The 19271-nt window shown below is 39.6% G+C and overlaps 1 protein-coding gene across 1 annotated transcript in view; it reads left to right on the top strand.

Moving 5' to 3' along the window:
- The window catches only part of LOC307249194 (sphingomyelin phosphodiesterase 4-like), a gene marked incomplete at its 5' end in the record, with an annotated part of 22956 nt that extends 5588 nt beyond the window's left edge, over positions 1–17368 (top strand). Inside the window, 15 exons of the mRNA XM_080025833.1 lie at positions 3–84; positions 864–916; positions 2304–2455; positions 3140–3272; positions 4260–4331; positions 7312–7395; positions 9576–9730; positions 10965–11055; positions 11807–11904; positions 12532–12695; positions 13632–13846; positions 14482–14706; positions 15452–15583; positions 16062–16190; positions 16893–17368. Coding sequence (XP_079881959.1) covers positions 3–84; positions 864–916; positions 2304–2455; positions 3140–3272; positions 4260–4331; positions 7312–7395; positions 9576–9730; positions 10965–11055; positions 11807–11904; positions 12532–12695; positions 13632–13846; positions 14482–14706; positions 15452–15583; positions 16062–16190; positions 16893–17222 — 2115 coding nt within the window. The 3' untranslated portion in view covers positions 17223–17368. The remainder of the gene's footprint in view (positions 1–2; positions 85–863; positions 917–2303; positions 2456–3139; positions 3273–4259; positions 4332–7311; positions 7396–9575; positions 9731–10964; positions 11056–11806; positions 11905–12531; positions 12696–13631; positions 13847–14481; positions 14707–15451; positions 15584–16061; positions 16191–16892) is intronic.
- Positions 17369–19271: the final 1903 nt, after the last annotated feature.

The raw sequence follows: 19271 nt of genomic DNA, 5'->3' as shown, positions 1-19271 counted from the left end.
AGGGCGTTCTCCCAGACTGTCCTCTGTTTCACAACAAGCTGCAGTTTCCTCTGTCCGGTCTGCTCACACTAAACCTGGCCCTCAGTATCCTTTACCCAACGTTTAGTATATTTATCTTAGCTGTAGTATATCCTCTCTATCTGTCTGTCTGTCTGTCTGTCTGTCTGTCTGTCTGTCTGTCTGTCTGTCTGTCTGTCTGTCTGTCTGTCTGTCTGTCTGTCTGTCTGTCTGTCTATCTATCTATCTATCTATCTATCTATCTATCTATCTCTTTCTCTCTGTGTGTCTCTCTCTCTTTCTCTCTGTGTGTCTCTCTCTGTCTCTCTCTCTCTCTCTCTCTCTCTCTCTCTCTCTCTCAGGGTCAGTATCCTTCAACCAACGTTTACTACATCTCTCCTTTCCTCAGTATATCCTCTTTCTTACCCAACACCGATACTAACCTGTCTGGGTTTTCTTAAGGGTAGTCAGTGATTCTGGAGAATTCTTACTTGACAACTTTTATTTTTGTCAAAATCAGTGAAAAAAGGGGGCGCCCTTAGCTCAGTTGGTAGGGCGTCCCCCCAATGGGCCTCGGCCAGCAGTGGACCCGGGTTCGATTCCAGCCCGCGGTCGTTCTCTGCATGTCACTCCCCTCTCTGCCCCATTTCAACTCAGTCTCTACACTATCAATAAAGCATAAAAATGCCAAAAAAATATCTTAAAAAAAATAAATAAATCAGTGAAGAACTCCTCACAATCTGCTACCTGTCCATAAGGTGTGTGGGCTGAAAAAAATCCAATGTTAATACACAGCCTTTTCTGTGTGTGTGTGTGTGTGTGTAAGTAAGCCAATGCTTCACCTATTATTCCTTAACGTTCTGCAGATCCATTCGAATTCTTCATGTTCAATTTTGCGTACTGTCTCATCGCGCCAAAGGTGAGTTTGACTAAGTTTTCTTAAAGGTGCTACGAGGAACTTTTCAATATTTCTGAAACATTCTCACTTTTCCCATGACAAAGGCATTAATAAAACAACATAAAAACAGCCTTCTTTTTGCACTGATGGTCTCATTTGCTGTTACATGTAATTTATGATCATCAGAGGAAAAATTATAGCCTGGCGCTACCAGACCATCGTACTTCATTTCATTTGTACAGAAGGTCTGGAAGTGCTGTAATTGGCAAACGTTAACTCACTTGGAGGCGGGTGTCTGTTGAAGTGTAAAACTATTGGATCTGCTCAGTGCCACTCTGGATTAGCCAACCAATCGCATAACGTTTGGTCGTGAGCCGGCTTCTGACGGTGCGTTCAGGGAACTCGGAAATTTCCAACTTCACTACATATTGTAGTCTATGGATCTACCGGTACCTGGCAACGGTAACTTGTTAGAGCCTAACGTTTAGTTATTTGGATGAGAAAGGTTTTAGGCGTCCATACTTTCCCGAGCAGATGCACTGGAACACAGACAGGTCGGAACTCGGAACTACCAAGTCGGAAATTTCCGAGTTCCGAGCGTAATGGAACGCAGCATTCAACTGAAACTGGAGCGCGACTTCGACCTGCCACTTCCTCTGTTCGCTGATTGGATACTCAGAAGTCTGTTCGGAAAAACCTCACTAATACGCCCCACCACCAGACTGACTACTGAAGGGAAAATGAAATTTGGGCGGAAGTAGGTAGGCGGGCGGAGCCAGGCTAGAAAAATTAGACTGTTTCAGAAATATATAAAAGTTCCTTGTACCTTTTTTAAGTGCCACATTTGTTACAATTCCAGAAGTTATTTGAGAATATATAAATGATCTGAGGGGCGCTCCGGTGGCGTAGTGGATAGAGCGTGTACCATATTGGCTCTGGCCTTCGTTGCAGTGGTCACGGGTTCAAATCCGACCCGTGGACCTTTACTGCAGGTCATCCCCCCTCTCTCTCTCTCTCTCTCTCTCTCTCTCTCTGTCACCCCATTTAAACTCTGTACTATCTAATAAAAAAAAGCTTGAAAATGCCAAAAAAATAATCTTTAAAAAAATATATATATGTTCTGATCTGATGCTGCAAATCCTTATGTGTGTTTTTCAGAGTAAGGAGCGTACCCATGACAAAGGCATCAAGAAAAACTATATAAAAATAGCATTCTTTGCGCTGATGGTCTCGTTTGCTGTTGGGAAAATTAGACTGTTTCAGAAATATTTAAAAATTCATCGTAGCTACTTTTAAGTGCCACATTTATTGCATTTCTAGAAGATATTGGGGAATATATAAATGATCTGATGCTGCAAATCCTTATGTGTATCTTGTATAAGGACTAACCATGTGTGTTCGTTCACAGAGCTACCCTCCCGGCCTCCACGGCAGCTCCACAGACAGCGCGTACTTTGTGCTGGTGGACACTTACCTCAAATACTTTCTACCCAGTGAGGGAAGCGTTCCCCCGTCTCCTTTCAATGACTCCAGAGGGTCTGTCACTGCCCCCTCGCCACGGTAGGACGGGTTAATATTTGATGCATGTATGTGTGGATATGGATATGTGAGTTGTACAAATATGGAGATATGGTTGTATGAATTGTGTGGATGCATATGGTGGATGTATTTTTGTATGGATGTATGTGATGGATATTTCATTACATTTTGTTTGATTTTTGTTTATCCTCGGGAGACCAATTGAGGGGTGGCCCTCATTTGCAATGGCGTCGAGTGTATATGAATTGTATAAATATATAAAAAATAAAAATAAAATAATAATAATAATAATTATTATTATTATAAAGTTATTGAGCTGTGGAAAAGGGGTAGGATCCAATAAGTTTATACTTCTTCCTACTCCTTTTCAGGCATATCAATTCAATATGTTATTTGGCCTATCCTAAGGCCATTTTTACATACATTGAGAATTGATATGTACATAAAAATAACATGAATGTATTTTTCCACCAATTTTCTTTTTTATAACTTTCTTTTTCAACTTCAGTCCTCACCATACAAACGATATTCATCTTTATATGAGGGATTTTAATGCCAGTTGCTTTACATGATGTCACTTGTTTAAAAATAAATAAATAAAATAAATAAATTAACAGCAAAACACACACACACACACACACACCAATGGCAGTACCACACAACTTAACATCTAAATCCTTCTCTTTCTAACCTGTACTCCCTCAGAGCCTCCACTGTGTCGTTTGCTGGTTACGGCGTCCACAGCCCGAGTCTGCTGAAGCATCACATCTTCCACCAGCCGTCCGTCACCGCAGACCCCGCAGCCCAGGAGATATGGAGGTCTGAGACGCTGCTACAGGTAAAATACACACACATTCATAGAGAGATAGTCACACGCACCCACACAGTCATAGATAGATAGATAGATAGATAGATAGATAGATAGACACTTTATTGATCCCTTGGGGGTGCTCCTTCAGGGAAATTCAAAAATCCAGCAGCAGCTGTAGTACATACAACAAGACACAAGCAAGTCACTAAAATGCATCAATATACATGGTAAAAAAGTAAAATGCAGATTTATATTTATAAATAAATTTTAAAAAGAAGCAGCAGCAGCAGATATTAGCAACAGTTATTCATGTTACATACACATGGACACTCTTACAGGTAAAATACAATATTAACATCTACAAGACAAACTGTGTGTTAAGGCTGTTTCAGACGGTAGGCGACACTCCGCTCGCGTTGTCGCCTGGCACGCGGCTTTGCGCTGACGGGCGGAGGAGCGCGATTGTGATTTTTCAACCGCCGCGACAAAAAGATAAACAGTTCTCAACTTTTCCAACGGCCCCTACGAGCGCGCGCAAGCGTTCGACAAGCACGGAAGCGACAGTTCCACGGGAGTGCGCCCGCTTGTCGTGCCGCCTGACAGAACGCCGCGCCTTCTCTCTGCCCGCTCGCCTCTCCATTGAGAATGCATTGCCAGGGGCGACAAACGCATTCCGTCTGAAACGCCCTTTACTGTGCTGGTAATGTGTAGTGGAATAAAGTATTTTACGTTTAGAGTAGAAACGTATATAATTCTGGTTTTGAGTTTGAAAGCTAAAAAATTTCAATATTCTAGAAATATTAACAGCTATACTTTAACTTTTTATGCTCTGACTTTAATCTAATTGTGTGTGTGTGCGTGCGTGTGTGTGTGTGTGTGTGTGTGTGTGTGTGTGTGTGTGTGTGTGTGTGTGTGTGTGTGTGTGTGTGTGTGTGTGTGTGTGTGTGTGTGTGTGTGTGTGTGTGTGTGTGTGTGTGTGTGTGTGTGTGTGTGTGTGTGTGTGTGTGTCCTCAGATGTTTGTGGAGATCTGGCTCCATCACTACTCGTTGGAGTTGTACCAGAAACTTCAGTCTCCTCAGGTGAAGGTAAGAGTCAATACTTTCACGCTACTCACTGCAGCAACGCATAGCTGGCTGTCCACTGGCTACACACACGCACACACACACACACACACACACACACACACCCCTAGCCCCATCTGCTTCTTTATTTTATCGATTTTGTTTTGAGTATCTTGCAGTGTGATTACACAGCAGACATTTAGACGCTTCACCTTTTCTTGTATATCATAGAATAAGATTTTAAAATCCCTTTTAGAACTGATAGCGTGTGATTAGTGACAGAGCTACTGCATTAAGGAAAGTTGCATGTGTTCCTGAAATAAGTGCTTTTGCTGCTTTTCCTCATTTGCGTGTGTGTGTGTGTGTGTGTGTGTGTGTGTGTGTGTGTGTGTGTATATAAACGGCATAGTGCACCTTTGATGTTACCAAAGTATCAACAGTTATTTCAAAGAACTTGAGCTACATTACTGCTACATGAGGCTGCATAGGAAATAGTGAAATGTCCCTTTTAACATGCTAACAAAAGCCTTCATCAAAAGCACTACTGTTTGTATACAGTGCACCTCCCTGATACTAAATGCTCCCACTTTAAATACATATTAAAGGTGCTACTAGGAACTTTTAAATAATTCTGAAACAGTCTCAGTTTTCCCTCTGATGATCATAAATTACATGTAACAGCAAATGAGACCATCAGTGCAAGGAAAGCTATTTTTATATAGTTTTTCTTAATGCCTTTCTCACGGGTATACGCTCACCCAGGAACAACAGCTGGCGTAGTAAAAACACTACGGCTTTTGTCCAAAGGGTGCGCTAGAATTAACACAAACTAAAAAGTTCCTCGAAGCATCTTTTAAATGCTGTACATATTAACAAATGTGTTGTTGAGTCATTGTGTTCTGTTCTGTGTCCATCTTGTGAAGAATGAACTGAAACTAAACTAATGACTCTTAATTCAGATTCTTAAATGTTTCATTGGCGCAAAGCAGAACATTTCAGTTTTCATTTTCACTCTGTTAATGTCAATAGTAGGGATGGGAATTATTTAAAGTTACAGCCCCGGAAAAAACTAAGAGACTAGTCTGGATTTTTCTTAAATCTTCATCTCTACATTACTTATTGAAAGTGCTCTAAAGGACAATATTTTTATTGTGAATTTGGTAGAAATGTTGTCAGTAGTTTATATTATAAAACCAAAATGTTCATTGTACTCAAACATATGTCTCTAAAGAATAAAACAAGAGACACTGAACATATGGAGTGGTCTCGTAAATTTTTTCCAGGGCTGTATATGTAAAATTTGATTTAAGTTGAGACACTGCAGGTAAGACACATTTTTTCAAGCACTGGTCAATTTAGAGATTTTTGTCTATTTATCTTCCATAACATGTCTTCTTTCATACTAGTATAAATCAAAGGTCCAACATGTTCATTCAGGTGTTAATTTGACTAAACCTTGTCTGTTTGCGTCTGTATATTTCTCCTATACAACCATCTTTAAAGGACATTATCTCAACATAAGTTTTTTCTTTCAATATTTTTGAAGCAAACATAATTTGTTCATATGTTGTTCATTGTCTGAGTTATGATCAAAAAAAATCTTAAGAACATGCAGAAAAAGCATGTTTAAGACCTCTACATAGTTATTTCAAAATGTGTATAAAAAAACTAAACAGTAATGTTTTAAAAACAAAATACTTGTTTTAACTCTGGCTTTATCCAACATCTCGATTTTTTTTTTAGTTTGATATTACCACATTTTCATATTGCATTTTAATACACAAAATAATAGTCTGAATGTCAGTAATCAACTGGCAAAGTTTCATGATGAAATCTATTAGTTAAATATTTTACTCTTTTCACCTGCAGTGTTTCTCCTTACAATGTTAATGTATAATTTCCCATCCTTATAACCATGTAACCCTTTGTGTGAGTAGTGTAGAAAAGCATCCTACTAGCAATTAAAGGTGGAGTCAGTGATTCTGGAGAACGCTTTTTGTCAAAATTACTCACTGAATATCTCCAATGTTCTGCTACGTGTGTGTGTGTGTGCGTGTGTTGTGGTGTGTGTGTGTGCTGAAAAGCGTAGGCTCTGTTAACAGGCATTATGTTAGTAGCTACGGGGCCCCAAACCCTGCGTCCCTTTGTTTTCCTGCCAAATACAGAGCCTAGGCTGTGTATTAAGTACAGACAGGTAGTGGATCATGAGGAGATATTCACTGATTTTGACAACAGGCGTTCTCCAGAATCACTGACTGCACCTTTAACCGTTGTGTTCTCACAGTCAATATGTGTTTTGTGTTTGTCTCCTCTCCTTGTCTCTACTACTGTTTCCTCCTACAACTTTTTTTTATTCCGACCAAATATTTTCTTTATGACAAACCCCCCATCTTATTTCTGTGTGTGTGTGTGTCTCTGTGTGTCTGTTTCTGTGTGTGTGTGTGTGTTGGCTTCCTTTTGTCCGATTCTTATAAAACCTTCCACTACCATCTGTCCCTATCCCTTCCTTCCTTCTATCCCTCCACTATTGTTCCCCTAATCTTTTGTTGTGCTACTTTTCCTTTTTTAAACATTTTCACTTTTTTTTGGTTGCCAAATATATATTTTCTCTGATAAAAAAAATCACGATTTCAATCTTATTTCTGTGTGTGTGGTTGACTCCTCTTGTCTGATTCTTATGAAACATTCCGTTTCCCTATCCCTTCCACCCTCCTTCTCTATCCTTCCGTTCTTGTCGTTTTCTCTCCTTTCTTTCCTCATCCCCCTGTATTTTTTATTGATCTATTTATTACTCTTTTTCTTTTTTCTTATTTTATTTTATTTTATTTTATTTGTGTGTTGCCTTATTTTTATCCTTTTTTTATTTCCGATTCTTATAAAACCTTCCTCCTGCCATCTTTCCCTATCCCTTCCACCTTTCTATCTCCTTCTCTATCCCTCCTTTTCTCTCCTTTTCTCCCGTCATCCCCCTCTCCTCCCCCCTGGTGGTGGCCTGGGTGAACAGCTGGCCTTGCTGCAGTATCGTCTCAGTATGTCCAGCATGCCGGTGCAGCCCAGCGTTGCTTTACCACCACAACACTCCTACCAAGTACTTTTACCTTTTCATTCACTCCTCGAGGTAAAACACTATAGTTAAACCCCTTAAGCTAACGTCAAGGCTACTTTTCTCATAGGGACGCAATAGCTGAGGCATTAACACTGCTACAGTCAACAGGGAAATGCTTAATAGAAGGCTTTTTTTTTCTATTTTATAGGCGCTACAAGGAACATTTGAAATATTTTCTGAAACAGTCAAATGTTTTCCTCTGATGATCATAAATTACATGCAAACGAGACCATCAGTGCAAAGAATGCTATTTTTATTACATTTTTCTAAATGCCTTTGTCATGGGTATACGCTCACCCAGGAACAACAGCTGGCGTTGGTTAAAACACTACCACCTTTGTCCAAAGGGGGGCGCTAGAATGAACACAAACTGAAAGTTCCTCGTAGCACCTTTTTAAAAATGCCCAACAAAGCTTGCGGTTTGCTTTTTCTAGAACATTCTAATTTTCTTCCTTACACATTTTTTTAGATAGTTATGTTTGATCTTATTTGACATAGAGATCACAATTGCATTGGACAACACATGCTCAATATATTTTAGACCACAACCAAAATTATTAAAGACAACCGAAACTCGCCTTATTAGGGCAAGACACTGCATTCAGAAACATTGTTTGTTTTTCTGAAAATTTAAATTTTTATTCATTCAACAAAATTTGCAATACAAAAAAAAAACTATTGTTTTAATGTCAGTAATCAACTGGCAAAGTGCCTTCTTGATGAGATCTATATATCAAATTGATTACTTTAAAATCAGCAAATTTGGAATTTCCAGAGAAGTATCCTTGACAACAAACGTAATCCTGGAATGAAGCCTTGCAGTTGAAATCAAAGCTTTTTTTTCTTTTTTTTTTTTACTGCTTTGCGTGCGTTTTTTAAAATGTATTTATTATTATTTATTTTAATGCATGATTTTTAACACTCAGTCTGGTGTGGTTTGCTTCTGGCTTTTACGTGTTGATGTGCTTGATACACGTTTCTCTCTCTTTGTCGCTGTTATGTGACGCAAAAGATGATCCTATGAGTTCAACCATCTTTATTTTAACATGAGTCAAAGTAAAACATTTCTTAATTTTCTTAATTATTTTAATTATTTTGCCTAAATTCATGTTGAAAGTAATTTACAACTATATTGGTTGTATATTGACGAGACATTGCATCATTTGAACAAAGCAGCTTTTGCTATAAGCAGGTAATGGAGTATTGAGGTCCCACTTTTCTTTCTAAGTAATGTAATTTGAACATTATCAAGTGATAATTTTAAACAAATCATATAAAGGGAAATAGCTTTTTTCAGAACAGACTTTATAGAAATGGAATATAATATTCAGAAGTATGTTTTAATAATCTCTTGTTTTTTATGAGCTTAGAATGAGCCTTTTATATCTACATAGGAGCGGGGCGCTGAGGCCGCCATGTTGCACCGCCATGTTTCTACAGTAGCACAGAACGGACAAACTTAACGGCCTTACACGTTTTTATATATAGTGGGCGTTCTGGGAGAAATGCACCTGTTGGAAGACCAAGAAGAAGAAGAAGTACTATAGAATAAATAACTAAATACATCTTCACCTTCATCACTTGATATTGTGGAAAGACTTGAGGCAGTGGTGGATGATGCCATCTTTAGTAACTATAGCTTCTTGTCCTTGAAGGCCACCGTAGCTTCTGTAAAACCGTGAGACCTCTTTACTCTGTAGAAAAAACTTTGTGCCGTTGGTGTCTATCTGCTTTGCTGCTTTGGGACTGCGATGCATTTTGATTTGGCTGGAAGTTAGTTCATTAAATTGATGTTTTCACTTAAAATTGATGCAAAAGTTTCATTTTAACTTCTAAATTGAAGGTATAAGGGTCTTTAGCACAATTTTTGGTCAAGTGTCAACAAACCAGAATTTTTAATTTTTTTAATTTTTTTAACTAAGACCTTCAAAGATGTATGATTTCGATTGAGGCCATTTTGGAAGATGGGCTACAAAAAAAAAATTGTTTCTTGACACTCGAACCAAAATAGTTCTACAGACCCTTACCTTCAATTTATAAGTGAAAACTGAACTTTCACATCAACTTGAAATTACCGAGTGTCCAGGCACTACACTAGTTTATTTTTATTTTTTATGTAGCATTTAGTTAAAATGACTTTTTTAAACTTATTTTCTCCGTAGGAACCGTTCACCCCTTCTGAGGAGCATGTGTTGGTGGTTCGTCTGCTGGTCAAACATCTCCACGCCTTTTCAAACAGCCAGAAGCCGGAGCAGATTTCCAGCTCTCCCTCCGCACACTCTCACACTCACGCCAGCCCGCTCGAGGAATTCAAGAGGTAATAGGAGATACATATAACTACTGTGATGTCTTTTACTGTGACGTCACAGTAATATTTACAAAGTAAGTTTTTTTTTTAACCCTATATTTCTCTTTCTGTGATGTCACGAGAAGGAGAAATATAGGGTTAAAAAAAACACTCTTTCTGCCTTTTCTCAGGCTAGGATGAACCGATTTTAATTTTTTTTGCACATTTATACTACATAGGATCTCAGAATTCAATACACCTTCATATTCAAACCGGTGAAGTAGGCCTTTAAGAACCCGAATCTGAAAAATGCTTTTTACTATGTCATCTGGGGAGATAGTTGTATGATAGTTAACATTACACTGTCTAGCAATGATACAAGGAATTCAAGAGGTCGGATACATATGAAACTACTGTAAAGCCCTTTGTTAAGAACCACACATCCACAAAATCGTTCATACTATGTAATTTGGGAAGATAGTTGTATGATAGTAAACATTACATCTGTCTACCAGGGTTTCAAGGATACAGGGATGCTAAAAGGCATTAGATTAGTTAAAGGCCTACTTCACCAGTTGGAATATAAAGGTGTATTGAACTCTGAGATCCTATGTAGTATAAATGTGCAAAAAAAAAATTAAATCGGATCATCCTAGCCTGAGAAAAGACATTTCCTAGCATGAGAAAAGACATTTCTCTTTGTGTGACATCACAGAAAGAGAAATGTAGGGTTGGACAGTGAGACCATAAAACACTCTTTCTGCCTTTTCTCAGGCTAGGATGATCCGATTTAAAAAATGTTTGCACATTTATACTTCATAGGATCTCCGAGTTCAATACACCTTCATATTCCAACTGGTGAAGTAGGCCTTTAAAGTAGCTAGGAGGAACTTTTTAAATATTTCTGAAACAGTCTAATTTTTCCTCTGATGATCATATGATAAATATGTCTACTGTAAAGCCCTTTGTTTAAAACCACAAATCCACAAATCCTTCATCTGGGGAGATAGTTGCATGATAGTAAAGCATCTGAAATGAGTTAGTATAAAGATATTTTAAATAAATCTTTCAATTTGCTTAGACATTGGGAGAAGGACTTTATGATTTGTAATTATTTATTCTGAAGTTTAAACAAATCTCAAAATATTTCTTAGGATCTGTTTTTTTTATTGTTTATTACATGTTATTAGTTGATATTATATTATATGAATTTCCCTGTTAAAAAGCCTAAAATGTTGTATTTTATATTTCCTCCTGTCTACAGAGTGGTGGTGCAGCGTTTTGTCCAACAGAAACTTTACCTGTTTCTGCAGCATTGCTTCGGTCACTGGCCTCTGGACGCATCGTTCAGAGCGGTACGTCTCTCACACACAAGATACATATTTAGTTATATATTTATATGTATTACCCCAAGCGACTGGGGCTCAGTTGGTAGGGCAGGTCGAAGGGTTGGCGGTTCGATTCCCGCCCTGCCGCTTGTGTCGTGGTTGTTGTGTCCTTGGGCAAGACACTTCCCCCACCTTTCCTCGTGTGAATGTCGATAGTTTGCCTGCTATCGGTGTATGAATGTGTGTGTGTGAATGGTAACGTGGGAATGGAAACAGGTCTCCCTTGAAATAGTCTCCGATCTCAATGGGATTTACCTGTATAAATAAAAAGTAAAAAAAAAAAAAATACATATTTAGTAATATATTTATTACCCCAAGGAGCCTTGTGTCTTATAGCTAGTGATAACTTGTACTCTGTGAATTAACAAACAAGCAGCCTGTCGTGATATCATCTTAACTTAGTGATTATTGTAGCCATGAACATTGTAGAAAGACTTTTAGTTTCAGCATTTAGTTTATCTGTAAATATTTTTCAAGAAATATTTTTCTTCAAAAATGCACGGACAGTTAAAGGAATGTTTTTTTTAAATATTCCTTTTAAGTATAGCGTGTCCCCGAAAGTCACTTAAATCAGAAACACACACACACACACACCTGCTGCTATTCCTTTAAATGAGTGTGTGTGTGTGTGTCTGTCTGTCTGTCTGTCTGTCTGTGTCTGTCTGTCTGTCTGTGTCTGTCTCTCTGTCTGTCTGTCTCTTTTTGTCTGTGTGTTTAGGTGTTGGAGACGTGGCTAAGCTACATCCAGCCGTGGAGATACACAGACGAGAAGCCAAACCCTCAGACCGACCAGAACAGAACCGTACCAGACAAATGGTGAGTCTCATTCCAAGTCTTTTTTATAGAACGTGGATTTTGTTTTCTCACAAAGATGACTGAAACAATATAGCAAGTGTTTTTAGTTTTTGTAAAAAAAAATCATCTTTTAGTTACTAGCTTGTTGTCCTTGAAGGCCACTGCAGTTTCTGTAAATTCTCCCAAAAGGAGGGGTTAGCAAGGGAGCACTGACAACTACATAAGACTGCACTATTACACACTGTACCTTTAAGGACTTAATACAGGTGATGATAATTAAGGTGAAAATTTTTTATTTATAGGCTCTGTTTTTTTAATACTTTATTTTTGGAAATAAACACAAAAACAAAAGACAAAACAAAAAAAAACTAACATGGCGTACTCTACTTCACAGGTTTCTAAGGACATTGTTTAAACTATAGACAAATGTTAAGCAGAAAATAAAAAGTCAACGAGGTGTCATGTAGGTTCCTTCAGTACTGTTATATAGTCAAGGAAAGGCTGACGTATCTGTTTACATTTTTCTTGCTTTCTCTGAAATCTCATAACAAATTTTCTCCATATTTAAAGTATTAGAGAACTCTATAAGCCAGATATCAAAGCATTTATAAGCGTTTTAATAGTGATATTTTCCCTTTGTGTTTCCAGGGAGTCTTTTGTCCAGGAGAACCTGCTCATGTACACCAAGCTGTTCCAGGTGTTTCTCAACCGAGCCGTGAGGACCGATCTGGTCAACGCCAAGAACGCTCTGATGGTGTTCAGAGTCGCAAAGGTGTTCGTCCAACCCAACCTCGCCGAGATGATACAGAAAGGTACGAATGGAAGAGAGACAGGCAGGCAGACAGACAGACAGACAGATAGATTCAGTCACTCACTCAGTCACTCAGACCCTGTTTCCACCTGGCATTAATATGTGGTTTTTAGGATCCGATCGCGCTAACTACAGGTGGAAACACGCTCAATGCGCATTGAAATTATCCACATTCGGAGGTGGTTTGAGACCACTTATCCACATACCCATTAACAGTGGAAACGCGTATGCGCATCTCATACACATTAGGCCCCGCCCACTCAACTGCGGTGTACGAGCTGATTTCCATACAGCGCGGGGAATTCGAATCCGGATCGCAAACGCGCATAGAAGACGCATTGTTAAGGCCAGGTGTGAACAAGCATATTACATTTACATATAACGATCGGATTCCTCAGAACCACATATTAATGCCAGGTGGAAACAGGGTCTCAGTCGCAAAGGTGTTCGTACAACCCAACTTCGCTGAGATGATACTGAAAGGTGAAAATGGAAAAGAGACAGACATGAGAACGTACTTAAAGGTGCAGTGTGTAACTTAGGCTGTGTCAGAAAAGTGAACATTTTCTAAGGTAAATTCTCTTAATAAACAAACTTTCCTCACAGGAAAATGTGATCCCTGTGAACACTGTTTGAAGTTAGAAAGCTTCCTGAAAAGTTACTGTTTCACTGTTGTTGTTGTTTTTTTACAGCAGCAGGACCCACAGTTTGGTTTACAAACATATTCTAGTCTTACCTGTTTGGTTCCAGGTTCCTCCAAATAATTTACGTCTGATTTATGATGATAGAATTATTCAATACTAAGAATTATTTGTAGAGAAAATATGTTTAGTAAACTAACTGCAGGCTCTGTGAATGTAAACAAACCCCCTCCTTCAATTCAAATTCATAATGTAAAATATTGTTTAAACCCCAAACATTTCGTTCCTCCCACCAGGAGAGCAGTTGTTCCTGGAGCCGGAACACGTATTACATCACCGCCAGCCCCGCGGTTACCTCGGCAACCTCTCGCCCAATCAGGGAGGCAGCTTCCTGTCGTCGAGGCAACGCGTGGTAACGGACGTGGTGTTCAGAGTGAAGAGTCACGTCTACGCGCTGGAGGGACAGGACTGTCAGTACAAGCAGATGTTTGGGACCGACCTCAGGGCAGCCGTGAGTTTATACACCTGTTTGCAGAGGCTAGGCTGGGTATTACTGTACTGTTTACAGAGCCTAGGCTGTGAAGTAACCACACATACACTATATATAACCTGTTTACAGAGCCTAGGCTTTGTATTAACAACACATACAGATGTTTGGAACTGACCTCTGGGCAGAGATTGAGAGGTGTAGTCAGTGATTCTGGAGAACGCTTGTTGTCAAAATAATTTGTCAAAATCAGTGAGTTTTTCCTCATGATCTGCTACCTGTCTGTTCTGTGTGTGCACTGAAACAAATTGATCAATACACAGCCTAGGCTCTGTATACAGGCATGTTGCTAGTTACGGTTGGGCCTCTTTGATTACATGCCCATTTAGTCTCACACATATTTTTTTTCTTTTTACCCTATGTTTTTACCAGTTTTTTTTGTTTGTTTTTTTTTTGTTTTTTTTTCAGATGTTTCTTTTTACAACAGTCTGTTTTAAAAGTATCTTTTACTGTAAAAGACACCAGTTTTTACAAAAAAAAAACCTTTTTAGGCTGGAGACAAAATACTTAACCATAAATCAGTGTAAAGTTGGTCTAAACCGACTTAATTTTGTAGCAAATTGTTTCACAATTTATTTTTTTCTCCATTATATCCCCAGGTGATGAAACTGATCCAGATAATAGCGTCTGCGCGTCAGACAGCAAAGCGTATCTCAGACCACTGCAGCGAGGTGGCCTCTGGCTCCTCTGTGTTGTCCTGGTTCGGCTTGGGACCGTCACACAGCAACAACACTCTGAGTGAACCGGAGGAGAGCGGGGAGTGTCTGAAGAAAACACACGAGTTCCTGGACAGAGCACTGGAGAACCTCTGCACTATATTCAAGGTAAGAGTCACTGACAATGTTGTTTACTACAAATTAAAGGTGCTACGAGGAACTTTTAAATATTTCTGAAACAGTCCAATTTTTCCTCTGATGATCATAAATTACATGTAACAGCAAACGAGACCATCAGTGCACAACAGAGCGCTCGAGAATCTATGTACTATATTCAAGGTTAGAGGCACTGACAATGTTGTTTACTATCACTTAAAGGTGCTACCGGGAACTTTTAAATATTTCACAATATATTCCCAAGTCAACGGCCTTTTTTTGGGGTGGGGGCGGCCCACATCATTTATTTTAGAAAGAATATTTAAATTTATTTTATTTTTTTAAACCTGTTTTAATTTCTTATTTATTTTTTAACAAAATATATTATGCAAAAGTGATTTTTGACAACTAGGTTTTACAACAGGACATTTTTAGATTTTTTTTTATAAAACATTCAGATTTTAGAAATGTGTTTTAAATATTTCATAATTTTAATTGCATTTGGCGTTTCCATAGCTTAACAAACATTTATGAACATTATAAGGGGAACGTTTCAGTCATTAGTTGAAGTAAAACTAACTTTTTGGGACTGTTTTATTGGGGCACTTTACGACCCAAAAAAAGTATAAAAAAAAAGAAGCTAAAACAAAATACAACTTTAAAATCCCAGAAAAAAATAACTAAATCGTCAAAAAAAGCAAAAAAAAAATACTATTTATGTAATACTTACTTTTATTGTTGTGTCTTTCCCTCCCAGCTGAACAGCGGTCAGCTCTCCCAGCTCATCTCCACTCTGGGCTGTTCTCAGGACGAAGGAAACAACAAGCAGCTTCCAGACTGTATCCAGGGAGACAACGGGCTCATTCTGACTGACCTGGGCCGCAGACAGGTGTGTGTGTCTGTCTGTCTCTGTGTGTGTGTGTGTGTGTGTGTGTCTGTCTGTCTGTCTGTCTGTCTGTCTGTCTGTCTCTGTGTGTGTGTCTGTCTGTCTGTCCGTCTCTGTGTGTGTGTGTGACTGTATGTCTGGCTGTGAGTGTCTGTGTATGTGTGTCTCTCTTTGTGTGTGTGTCCGTGGAGCAACTTTACGTTTTTGAAACAAGTTTTTTTTACAATAAATGTATTATATGTACACTGTGTGCATTATAACTGTTGGTTTAACAGCAATGACTATAACTGTATGTGTTTGTGTGTCTCTCTCTCTCTCACTGTGTGTGTGTGTGTGTGTGTCTCTCTCACTGTGTGTGTGTGTGTGTGTGTGTGTGTGTGTGTGTGTGTGTGTGTGTGTGTGTGTGTGTGTGTGTCTCTCTCACTGTGTGTGTGTGTGTGTGTGTGTCTCTCTCTCACTGTGTGTGTGTGTGTGTGTGTAGATGATCAGCGGTCTGCGTAGGTTTGATATCCGTTACCAAGGCGACCCTGAGCTGCAGCCAATCAGGAGCTACGAGAACGCTCTGCTGGTCAGACTGTTCTACAAGATCTCCTCTCTGGTCAATGACAAGGTGAGAGAGACACGCAGACAGACAAGGAAACAGACAGACAGACAGACAGACAGGGAGATGGACAGACAGGCAGACAGAGAGACAGACAGGGAGACAGGGTGAGAGACAGACAGACAGACAGACAGACAGGGTGAGAGACAGACAGACAGACAGACAGGGTGAGAGACAGACAGGAAGAAAGACAGACAGACAGAGAGACAGGGTGAGAGACAGACAGACAGACAGACAGGGTGAGAGACAGACAGGAAGAAAGACAGACAGACAGACAGTGTGAGAGACAGACAGACAGACAGACAGACAGACAGACAGACAGACAGACAGACAGACAGACAGACAGAGAGACAGAGAGGCAGAGAGACAGAGAGAGAAAGAGAAACAAACAGACAGACACACACAGACAGGGTGAAAGATGGAGAGAGAGAGACACACAGACAAAAATGGCAATCCTAACACACAGAGAGACACGCATGCGCACATTCATACACATACTGTCAAATACAGAAATACAGAGAGTGACACAAATTCACAAACATAAACCTGGTTTGACCCCTTACCCTTTTTTTACTCTTGTCCCCCCTTCCACACACACACACACACACACACACACACACACACACACACACACACACACACACACACACACACACACACACACAGAAACCTGTTGTTTTTAACATTAACCATACTTTCTTTCTCTTACAGTTGGGAGGTCACATGGGCGGGCTGTGTTCCCGTCAGGACTTCCTGGGTCGTTTGTCTCGTCACTTCCTGTCTCAGAGCGACCCATCGAACCAACTGAAGCAAAGCCCCGTCACACGCCGCGCGCTAGAGGCTAACGCTAGCCGGCAGCCCCGCGTAAGCCTGCGCACGCTAGCTAGCTACAGAACGCTAATCATTCTGCTCTTCTTCTACATGTTCTTTGGAGCGGTGATGTCGCTGAATCCGGCCTCCAGCACGTTGCTCATTCTGACTGGAGGGTTTCTGTACGGAGTGCTTATGACCCTGTGTGGGGACAAGCTGAAGAGTCATTAACACAGTCAGGCAGGCAGGCAGACAGGCAGACAGACAGACAGACACATACACAGACAGAGACACAGACAGACAGACAGACAGACAGACGGACAGACAAGCAGGCAGGGGTCCCTACATGTCTACAAGGAATTTAGAGAATTTAGGAATTTCCGACCCAATGTGACCATTTGCATCCGATATAAAGAACTTTAAAGTTGCTACGAGGAACGTTTAAATATTTCTGAAACAGTCAAATTTTTCCTCTGATGATCAAAAAATTACATGTAACAGCAAACGAGACCATCAGTGCAAAAAAATCTATTTTTATATAGTTTTTCTTAATGCCTTTGTCATGGGTATACGCTCACCCAGGAACAACAGCTGGCGTGGTAAAAACACTACCGCTTTGGTCCAAAGGGGGCCGCAAGAATGAACACAAACTGAAAGTCCCTCGTAGCTACTTTAAAATGGTTAATGGGTTAATAAAAACATGTCTTACAAGTCTAAATCTTACAATCTTGCCACAGCCAATGTTTATACAGAATTATCGTGTTATCCTCACGATCGCTGATGTGGGCAGTTTCTAAGCATTGAATAAACCAAATATTCACATCCAGGACTGATATGGATAATGTGTTGTTTTTATTTCAAGTTGATGCTAAAGTTCAGTTTTCACTTCTAAATTGAAGGTAAGGGTCTATAGAATTATTTTGGTTCTATACAGTGTCAAGAATCCAGACCAAATATTTAGGTTAAGACCTTCAAAAATGTATTTTGCCCTTCTGGAAGGTGGGCAAAAATAAAGAATTTGGTCTGGTTTCTTGAAACTTGAACCAAAATGGTTCTATAGGCCCTTACCTTCAATTAAAAAGAGAAAACAAAACTTTGGCATCAACTAGAAATGGCGGAGTGTCCAGGCAGACACACTATGAGGGACCGTACTGTATTTTGAATTGAGACATGTAGGAATTCTGTCAGCATATTTTTCTTGCTTTTCATACGAACGCTCGACTGTTTTGTATGTTTTTTTTTCATATGAACTTGTAAATAATGAATTGCGTTGCTGCTCTGTTGCTAGGACACATTATTTTGTTTTTAATTAGTTTTTACTTTAAAGAGCATCTGTTGAAAGGTGCAGGCCAAAACATACACACTGCACTAACAGAATAACGTGGTTTTTCTCTCTGAAAGCAGAATGTATTTTTGTCCAAAATAATCAATAAACTGTTTGCACTTGTTATATATTTGTTGTATATTTCGTGGAATCATTGACTGGAACTGTTTTTAATCTCACACTGCGGAAACAGCGGATAATTTATGATGAATGAAAATTATAGTTGAACAAGAGTGGAGGGGCTGTCTTGGATGACCTGTCTCTTCAACATTGTGTGGAAGTCGGGTACAGTGTCAAAGGAGTGGCAGACCGGGGTGGTGGTTCCTCTCTTCAAAAAGGGACCAGAGAGTGTGTGCCAACTACCGGGGTATCACACTTCTCAGCCTTCCCGGCAAAGTCTACTCCAAGGTGCTGGAAAGGAGGGTTGGGCCGATAGTCAAACCTCAGATTGAAGAGGAACAATGCGGATTCCGTCCTGGCCGTGAAACAACGGACCAGCTCTTCACTCTCGCAAGGATCCTAGAGGGAGCTTGGGAGTTTGCTCCTCCAGTCTACATGTGTTTTGTAGATCTGGAGAAGGCTTATGACCGGGTTCCCCGGGAGATACTGTGGGGGTTGCTGCGGGTTCTTGGGCGTTCCGGTGGTGTAGTGGATAGAGCGCGTACCATAATGGCTCAGGCCTTTGTTGCAGTTTACTATTTATAACTAAATGTTTCTCAGTTTTTTAAATGTTTGTTAGTTTTAAATATTTCCATGTCTCTTGGAGCACTACCTTGATTTTGTTATATTGTTGTCTGACCCTCAGTATGATGACAATAAACTACTTGAACTTAAAACAGACTTATCTCACTTATAAGATTAATGTTTAACTCAAAAACCTCTCAGGAAGTTTATACCTGCAGAATCATATATGATAGACACATTTTCATCATGATTTCACTATTAAAAATTGTAAG

The sequence above is a fragment of the Ammodytes marinus genome (genome assembly GCF_949987685.1).
Source record: "Ammodytes marinus genome assembly, chromosome: 4".
Classification (NCBI taxonomy): domain Eukaryota; kingdom Metazoa; phylum Chordata; class Actinopteri; order Uranoscopiformes; family Ammodytidae; genus Ammodytes; species Ammodytes marinus.
The sequence above is the reverse complement of the archived record's forward strand: the minus strand, read 5'-3'. Positions and strand labels throughout refer to the sequence as shown.